Source organism: Hemisphaericaspora subhashii, assembly GCF_019202705.1.
Source record: "Hemisphaericaspora subhashii strain CBS 10753 chromosome Unknown scaffold143, whole genome shotgun sequence".
Taxonomy (NCBI): Eukaryota; Fungi; Ascomycota; class Pichiomycetes; order Serinales; family Debaryomycetaceae; genus Hemisphaericaspora; species Hemisphaericaspora subhashii.
The window spans coordinates 19,138-29,149 of record NW_026057188.1 but is presented as its reverse complement, the minus strand read 5'-3'; the positions used below and the strand labels follow the sequence as shown (position 1 = coordinate 29,149).

At 33.1% G+C, this 10,012-nt stretch overlaps 1 protein-coding gene across 1 annotated transcript; it reads left to right on the top strand. All coding sequences in view use genetic code 12, as the record gives it.

The window, feature by feature from the left end:
* Positions 1-1,190: 1,190 nt before the first annotated feature.
* Positions 1,191-9,728, top strand: CDC39 (CCR4-NOT core subunit; the record flags this gene model as incomplete). Its single annotated transcript, XM_049405611.1, has 2 exons — positions 1,191-2,774; positions 3,333-9,728. 2 exons carry the CDS (start codon positions 1,191-1,193, stop codon positions 9,726-9,728), a joined length of 7,980 nt encoding a protein of 2,659 aa, XP_049266509.1.
* Between the last annotated feature and the right edge of the window lie 284 nt (positions 9,729-10,012).

Here is a 10,012-nt window from a genome sequence, read left to right as displayed (position 1 = left end):
ATTAATGAAAGAAGAAAAGAAAAAGAAAAAGAGAAAAGAAGAAAACAAAAAAATTGAATTAAAAATTGAATTCTAGGGGTTTTCCAGGTCTATTTATACTTGAGAATTTTTTGCAACCACAAAGAATTTGCAACCAAATTTGCATACTTTTTTACATACTGTACTATTATAATTGCACAACCACAAAAAAGTTCATACACAAAATAAAACTCAGGCGTATTTGAAAAAAGGGGTTTGCAAATCTCTATCAAACCTAGCAGCCACAAAAGGAAAGGAGTTACAACTCTTTTTATAAACTAGATAAACCACAAAATGCTCGTATTTCAAAAATCCTTAATGCTGACTTTTGAATTTATGGTGGGGTTATTTAGGAAACGAAATATGATGTATGAAATAAGCAGTAAAATCCATCTAAGAAATTCATTCTCTGTTGGAACGATGTTTTAAATGGATATATCAATAGTGTGGAGCATAATTAGAGAAATATGTTCGCTGAGGAAGAAGGCAGCAAACGTACGAACTAGGGACACTAGATATGCGTTGTAGAATTCTACCAGTAAAAAGTTGAAGACTCAATAGCTATTGATACAAACACTATTACAATTGAGAATGTCATATTAAGCCTAGTTGTAACTGAAATCTTAACAATCAAGATACTTCGTTCATGTTTGATCAATTTCCCAAGTTTCCTGCGTGAAATTCTAACTCATTTTAAACTTTAAAGTTCTAGGAACAATTTGTCAAATTATTCATTTAAATTCTTATGCAAAATGGACATGTAACCCGGTGTTGTTATTATTCTTCAATAACTACAACAATAATTTCCAAACTTTGATAAAATTTTCTTTTAAAGCTTAAGGAAAAAGACGTTTACTGGCTGACAGACCAAAATCTTTAAAAGAAATTTCTCGTCTAGGGGAAAAAATAAAATATTTTTTTTTAATTGTTTTGTTTGTTTCAGAAATCGCGAAATTTCCATTTAAATCAAACTCCTTTGAGTTACAAACGTAGTATATCTTACAACCCCATGCAACATCTAACAATTTTACAAGTCATTTTTCAATTTAATATCAATTCAGAATTTCCAAGTTCTAAATAATATCAAGTTGTATATAATATCAAGTATTTCCCTTTTTTAATTTAATATATTTTCATTTCAAAATCCCACTTCAACTCATAATTAACACAAGATGATTGATTTTAATTCATTATGTGAATTCGAGGATGCCTTATCCCAAGAACCTGCCACCAACATCACAATCATACTAGAAACTTTAGAAAGTCGAATAGAATATAAGAGAGCCGAGGACGGCTATGGATCTCAAAAGGAGTCCTGTGATCAAAGCTCACCAGAGGTCATATTACACAGAGCGTTTGCAGAGTATGAAATTGAAAAGGATGAATTCGCTACTTGTAGTGGTTGTGGTGGGTCATTAGCAATTAAAGAAAACTACAAAAGATGCTGTGAACTTATGTCAGAGCAAAGCCTTTCGATTGGATCGAGGCTAGAGGAGTCATTTTGGGTTTCCCTCTTGCAAAATCCCACAAGTACAATCAACACATTTCCTCATTACACTGAATTTCTCTGTTTGAAGAAAGGTATACCGAACCCAATTAGGTCCCTAATATGGAATAAACTATTCCTCTTGAATTCACCAGAACCTCCTCAAAGCTCCAAATTAATATTCAAAAACTTTCAACATTCGTATAGTTTAGAAGTGTCTGAACAAATCGCCAAGGATTTAAATAGAACTTTCCCCAATGTCAAATTTTTCAACCAGAAGAAGACCATTAACGATTTATCGACTATATTGAATGTATATGCTAATTATGACTTTGAATTGGGTTATTGTCAAGGACTTATATTTTTAGTTGGTGTTCTATATTACCACCTTAGACAGGACAACGAACTAGTGTTCTATGCTTTGGTCAATGTTATGGAGACAGAGCCTGAAGTACATGATATATTTGCTGCTTCAACAATGGCTGGAACTCTTAACAATTGGTATCATGAGTTTCTATTTATTTTGCAGCAAGCTGATATTCAACTACATGACCATTTAACTTCATTTGTCGATCCCCAAGTATTTCTTTACCAATGGTGGTTATCATTCATGTCTTCACATTCACCAGATCTATCTATTGTTAATCGAATTATTGATTTTTGCATGTTCCAGGGATGGAAACGTGGGTTATTAAAAGTCACATTGGGGTTACTTATTTGCAACAAACCACTTTTAATGGCTATGGGTAAAGGTGACGAAGAAGTTGTTTATCAACATTTGTTGAACGAGTCAAAGTGGGGTAATGCAATCAACAACTTAGAGTACTTCTTTAGTGATTTGTTATTTTCTTGGGACAGTGAACTTTTCCTAACTAAATACAAACCAACAACCATCGGGAAAGCACCAAGCCCCAACGTTGTTTTGAGTCCCTTAAAGACATTCGTAACCAACTTGCGATCATTGAAGAATAGTGCTGGACATTTGAAATTTGGGCATGAAGCAAAAAGTTCACAAATATCATCAAGTAGTTTGCACAATTTATCTGATTCTGATTTTACTGATGATCTTGAGAATAGTCCCGATACAAATTCTAGTATCATGTTCTCGAAACATTCTAACAATTCCACTTTATTTGGATCTATAGATCACATGGAAGAAGAAAACCTAAGGGCAGAGAATGAATCCTTGAAAGATTTATTGAAGAAAGCCTACAGCTTGATTGAACCCAACAGTCTTGAAGCTATTTCCCTTAGAAACGATATACTGAAGGTTTGCTAAGTTCTTGACAGTTATATAGAAAAAAAAAACAATTCTTTAATAGAAGGTATTAGTAACTAAATATATATTATTATATTATATTCCCTTTACAGGTTTGTAGCTGATGTCTAGTTGAGGTTCCCAACTGAGCGAACACCTTTAACATTATATCCGGGTAACCATTAACAAATTTTCTGGTGGCCAACAACAAAAACAACATTCAGAAAATTTTTTTAATTATAAACTTCACTGGCAAAAAAAAAAGAGAGAGAGAGAGTCAATATTTCCTACTTATACTTTAATTACCTTATTAAACTACACATAGAAGTATATTAGACTACTGATTAGATCTTATATACAACATTGCATAGGACATAGATCAAAGTTTAATTTCAAGGTAAAAATAGAAAGAAATTAAAATCATTGTCAACGTTTTAAGTCCTATCCCGTTTTGATTTATCCAAATTTTTGATAGAACATTTCATACACTTTGATATCTTAAATCAGTGAATTGGTTCCCCCTTTTTCATTTCATAAATCGTGTCATCTTTAGCTACAAAGAGCCCCAAGGGCAATTCCCAACATCCATCAAACAGTTTGCCATCTTATAGAATCAAAGACCCAGAATTAACCAAAGTAGTTATTAATCAGTTATCAATCTTATTAACTACAGTATCCAACGAAAACATCGAATCTCAATTCAAACAAATTAGATTTATACTAGATAAACAGGTTTCAAATCCAATTGTAATTGATAATTATTTTGACAAATTAATCAGTTTAATAAGATTTTCTTCACTTGTTTCCACTACTAATCAAGATCTTTCACCAATCGAAAAGGTATTTGCAAAAGAGTTATCCCATATTGCCAAAGATTTGAATTATTTGGAGTTATTGTTCTTACATTTATCCAAGCTATTCGAACAGATTAAAGATATTAATATAATAGACTTTATAACCAAGTTTAACTGTGACTTAATATTATCATTTATTATTTTAATTAAGTTCAAGCCAGCAGATCCAAAAGCAGTTGCAGAATACATCAAAGAGAACTCATTAAATTTACTCGCTTTTATTAAATCAAGAGAATTCCCACCAAATTACGATTGGAGTTTAGTCTTGGATTATATCTTAAACACACCATTTTTTCCATTTTTACATAAATTATTAACACTTAGTTCACTTAAGGCATTTAAGTCACATATTGAACCCATTAATAAGTTTTATCAAAATATTATAAATATGTCATTTAAAGATTTATTATTAGAAATCGGTCCAGAAAGTTTGTTACCAGAGAAATTATTGGCAAGCTTGTTGCAAATAAAACCAAATGAAATTGATCAAGGCATTGCATTAATTTTATCAGAGATTTTGGTTCCTGGTTCTCAGGGATTACCACCCGGATTATCGAGTGCAAATAGCTTACCAGAAGCCAATGCAAAAGGAGCCCAATTGCAAGCCAGTTTTAAACAAATTGAAGCATCTGACAAGTTCACAATTAATTGGTATGAAGTTTTTAATTTTGTACATCAAAATCTTTTTGAAGCTTCTCAAAGAAGTATTCAGCCTTCCATTGCAGGTATCACTCAATTTTTATCCTCTTTAGATTTCAAACAGGAACCAATAGATATTTTCTTGAATTATGAATGGTGGTTTAGCAAAACATTATTGTATATTTTACATTCACTGGACGCTTCCCAAGGTGGTTATGATATTTCATTACTGAAAAATTTGGCTTATTGTTTTGAAGAAGATAAAAGCATGGTTGCTTCACCGCATATGCAAGTGCCAAGCAGAAGAAATATATTGAAGTTTATTAACGTCGCAAAATTGGAGGTACATGTAATTTCAAAGATCCAGCAAGAACAGCAACAACAGCAACAATTAAATGAACAAGAAAGAAAATTGAATACTTTTTTGAATCAACTTTTTGAACATGACTATCGCGTTTTTCCTGAATATATCTTAGCTGCTGCCTTAACTGTAGTTGAACAATCTCATTTTACTAATGATCTCATTGACACATTGCTTGCATTGTTGATAGATGGAGATAGTCCTTCAATTAGTAAAGTTGTTAAATTACTTAATGAACAAGGAATTTTGGTTCTGAAATTGAGCGATTACTTCAAAACCCGCAAAACAGTAGACGCAGCTGATAAAACCATGAGATTATCATCTAGATCAGGGATAATGCAGGAGATTTTGGATGAATTTTGGAAAGTCGACACAGGTTTAGCTGTAAAGCTTTTGATTGAGTCAAGTTTATATGGATATGACATTAGACCAGTTCTTGATAGCAAACTTGGAGATGCCAACAAAGAGCAAGTTTATCAAGCTGTATTGCAAGCATTGGATGAAAAGGCTCAAAAGGATTATGAACGAGGTCAAACACAACAAGCGCAAACAGGAATTGGTGCTCCACCGAATATATTGAAGATTCCAACTGTTTCTTATTTGCTCGAGAAATTGAAAACCAGCAATGGATTGATTGATTCAGAAAAATTGAAGAATATTCAATTATTGTTGTTAACGACATATCCAAGGTTGATTAATTTTGGCGCCGGCCACGACGCGGCCATTCTTGCAAATGAAGAGAAGTCCAGTTTTTTCCCTCCGGATGTTGAGCTTGAAATGAAGTCTTATTATTCCAAGATGTATAACAAAGAAGTTGAAATTAAAGAAATTGTGGATATGTTGGTAAAAATGAAGGTAAGCGATGATCCCCATCAACAGGATGTCTTTGCATGTATGATCCATTCATTGCTCGATGAATATAAGTTCTTTTCTGAGTATCCTTTATCAGCTTTGGCTTCGACTTCCTTATTGTTTGGAGCTCTTTTAGAAAAGGATTTAATTCAAGGAACAACCTTAACGGTGGCATTAAATTTCATCTGGGAATCATGTAACCAACCACAAGACTCACATCTTTTTAAATTTGCCGTCCAGTCATTGTACAATTTCAAATCCAGATTACATGAATATCCGATTTATTGTAAACATTTATTAGAATGCCGTTCTTTGTCAGCTCATGCGAAAATGTATCAAATAGTGAAAGATGCAGCTAATGGAATCTCCTGCGCTAGTGGTGCTACTCATACTTCTACTCCAGATGTTGGTCCTAGATATCAATCTATTGCAGCTGTTGAAGGAGTTCTTGGATTTGTAAGACAGGAAGAGCCTAATGAAAGTACGAAAGATAAGCTATTATTTAGTGTTAACAATATGACCACTGATAATTTAAGATTGCAGGAAATTAAAGAGATATTGTCAGAGAACTACTTTGCCTGGTTTTCAAATTATTTAGTCGCGGATAGAGCGAAGGCGGAACCAAACAATCATGAACTATACTCCAGATTAGTTGCAGAATTTAATGATGCCATATTTTTTGAATATATTTTGAATACATCATTGAAAGAGGTTGAATACATTATTAGAAATTTTAAAGATTCTAGGAACGAACGTAATCAGTTGAAGAATTTAGGTGCATGGTTAGGAAGAATTACTCTTGCAAATGACAAACCGTTAAGAAGAGATCAAATCGCATTGAAATTTTTATTGGTTGAAGCTTATGATTTTAAGTCGTTGTCATTAATCATTCCTTTTGTTTGTAAAATATTGGATCAAGCTCAGTATTCCAAAGTTTTCCGTCCTCCAAACCCTTGGATTTTAGGTGTTATGAAAGTTCTTGCCGAGCTTTATGAATGTGCTGATTTGAAGTTGCAATTGAAATTTGAAATTGAAGTGTTGTTGAATTCATTCAGTATGAAGATTAAGGATATAGAACCAAGTACATTGATTAGGACTCATAACCCAAATCCTGTTGCTTTGGCTGCCACATTTGGTATTCATCCCGAAACAGTTACTGTCGCAAACGAAATGTCAAGATTGAGTTTAGAAAATCCACAAGCAATAGATAATGTCCAAGCTTTCCCTAGAACGGTCCCTACAGCACAAATCGAGAGTAAGTTCCCTGTCCCTCCTCAACAAGCCACTATTGGATTAATTCTGGAACAACAACCACAACGACAACCTGGAGAAGAACCAGTCTTGGACACCAGCTTTAGCACCTTGGTGGGAACCTCCATATTTACACAGCATGCTAATTTAAGAAGAGCATTCCAGGCATCATTATCTAGAGCAGTTAGGGAATGTGCGGTACCAATCTTGAGTCGAGTATCCGAAGCCGTCTTGACTACAACAGAATCACTTATCAGGAAGGATTTTTCAACAGAAAAAGATATTGTAAAGTTTAGAAATAGTTATCAGAAATTGGCACAGCAGTTATCTCATAGTATGGTACTTTGTAGTGGGAGAAAGTTGTTAGCAGAAACTATAGAGGCAACCATGTTACAATTATTGGGTAGCAATTCAAATGAAGTCCCTATTGTGGAATTAAACAATGCCATCCAGGCTAATGTTGGATTATGTGTCGATATTGTGGACAAAATTGCTTCAGACAACATTACAGAATTGATTGATGAGAGAATGAAGAAATATATTTATAATCGTGAACAACATAATCCTGCAGAACCATTTGTGGAAGAAGGAGCATCTGAATTTGCTTTAAGATTACCGGAACCATTAGGATTAAGTGTGAATGGTCTTACAGCTCAACAAATTCGCATATATGAGAAATTCGGCGAGCAGACGCAAAGCAATATACCAGTGATGCAAAATCATGAGCTTAATATTCAACAACCCCCTCCAGCACCAATTGTTCAACAAGAAGAAGTAATACCATTTGATCAATTGTTGGTTGCATTTACACAAAATTGTGAACGTGCCATTCAATTACTTTCAGAAGTTTCAGAAACTAGATTATCCGATTTACCCCCAACTCATCCAATAATGACAGCTTTGACACAAGCATTGACTATAGCTCAAACAAACACATTGAAATATCCAGAATTATTATTGAAAGCTGCCCAATATGCTGTTAATTGTTTGTTCACTCAAGTACATGAAAATCCAATGAGCAATGAAATCTATGTTGTTTTATTAGACAAGTTATGCGAATATTCACCATCTACTGCAAAAGATGTTACATGGTGGTTAGTACATTCTTCAGATCAACGTAAGTTCAATACCCCAGTTATTTTCTCGTTATTGAAGGTTCAATTGGTCCAAGCTATAAAGTTAGATACATCTATTGGTAATTTGATTAAGGAATCCAACAATCCAGTGGTTGTTAAGTTTGCATCCACATTACTTTATAATGTTTTTACAGCTAATGAGATTCGTCCAATTGCATTAAGATCCGAGTTTGGTTGTACCTTAGAAGCATTATCGAAATATGAAGATGAATCTGATGAAGAACATAGACAGGCTAAACAAGCACGTGATAAATTATTTGACTTATTGGAATCTCAGAACCCTCCTTCTTCAGAGCAATTGTACTTGCAATTAGGATATGTTTTTAGTGAATGGATTAAGTTATTATCCCATGGCGATGAAAGTTCTGGTGATTTACAAGAGGAATTTATTAGAGCTTTAGTTGATTCCGAGATTTTAACTAACCAAGAGTACTTCCAAGTGTTTTTCAAGGCTGCCATTCAAATTTCCGTAGCTTCTTTTGGAACCGAGCATGAGCTTCGAAGCAAAACACAACATGAGACATATCTTGGTGTTGATGCTTTAGGAAAGTTAATTGTTAAGATTGTTTTGTACATCGATAATGTGGACCAATCAATGGAATACTTTGGAAAGATTATGTCAATTTGTTTGTTGAATTTGATTAATGATCATGAAACTGCTGGACCAAATTGGAGTGAACGAGCCTATTTCAGATTTTTTTCATCCCTTTTAGCTGCATGGAATGATGCTTCTTGTGTAGATGAAAAAGCAACTGTCAAATATGATGCTGAATTTTACAATTATTTGGGTGATGTTTTCAATTCATTGCAACCTGTTGTCTTACCAGGTTTAACATTTGCTTGGGTTTCTTTGATTGCTCATAGAATGTTTTTACCAAGGTTACTTGAATTAGAAGATAAAGTTGGGTATTCTACAGTGGTAAAATTATTGACATCTGCTTTGAAATTTCAACAAATTTATTCCAAGGATACAAGTCATGATGTTATTAATGTTGTATTTAAAGCTATTAATAGAATATTTATTGGAATCTTGCATGATTATCCTGAATTTTTCGTGGAGTGTCATTATCAATTGGTTACGGCTATACCTAGAGGTTATATTCAGTTAAGAAACATAGTATTATCTGCGTCACCAGCAAATATCATTGCTCCTGATCCATTTACACAAGGTTTAAAGGTGGAAAGGTTACCAGAGATTAATGAATCACCAATAATCCATTTCCAACCAATGGAAGATTTGACGAAGGTTGGATTAAAGAAGCCGGTAGAGAATTTCTTAAGAATCCCAGCTGCAGCATTATTAAGAACAATTTATTCAGGATTTAAATTGAGTCAACCAAAGGAAGTTAATGATTTTGGATATCCCGAGACAATTCATTATAATGTAAAACTTATAAATGCATTGGTGTTACATGTTGGTATTTCAGCTGTTACAGAAAGGTCTCCTAATAATCGTGGATTCAATACCAAGACATCTCAAGTGGCATTATTGGTTGATTTAATGAATTATGGATCACTGGAATTTAAATTTCATTTGATTAATGCAATTGCTAATCAATTAAGATATCCAAATAGTCATACTCATTGGTTTATTGGAATAATTTTACATTTCTTTAGTTCTAATTCTATTTGGGGTAATTCAGCTGCTAAATTGGCCGTACAAGAAATGATTACTCGTGTATTATTAGAAAGAAGAATAGTTAGTAAGCCACATCCTTGGGGATTAACAATTGTATTTACTGAATTGGTAAAGAATGGAGATTTTGGATTCTTTGAATTGCCATTTGTTAAAAGTTCTGCAGAAGAGATTAAGAATATATTTGATGCTTTAGCTGTTAATGTAAAGGGAACTACTTTGTTGAATGATAATTAGAGAATTGGGTGGTATTTGTATATTAATTGTATATTAGATTATTAATTTAATGATTTGTTAATTTATTGTTTTAGTAATAATTAAGATCTCTCTTTATTAAGATTTTCTCAGTTGATAGTTTAATTAAACCTTAATTGGGTTAAGCTTTAAAAAGGGCCAACACACATTTTTTTTCTTCTCTCCCTTGCAAAGAAACATAACCATTTTTAAAAAAACCTTACAAATCAATTGGTAGTTAACAACGCATTTCCTTTGTTTCATACCAAATAATCCACGTTCAAAAG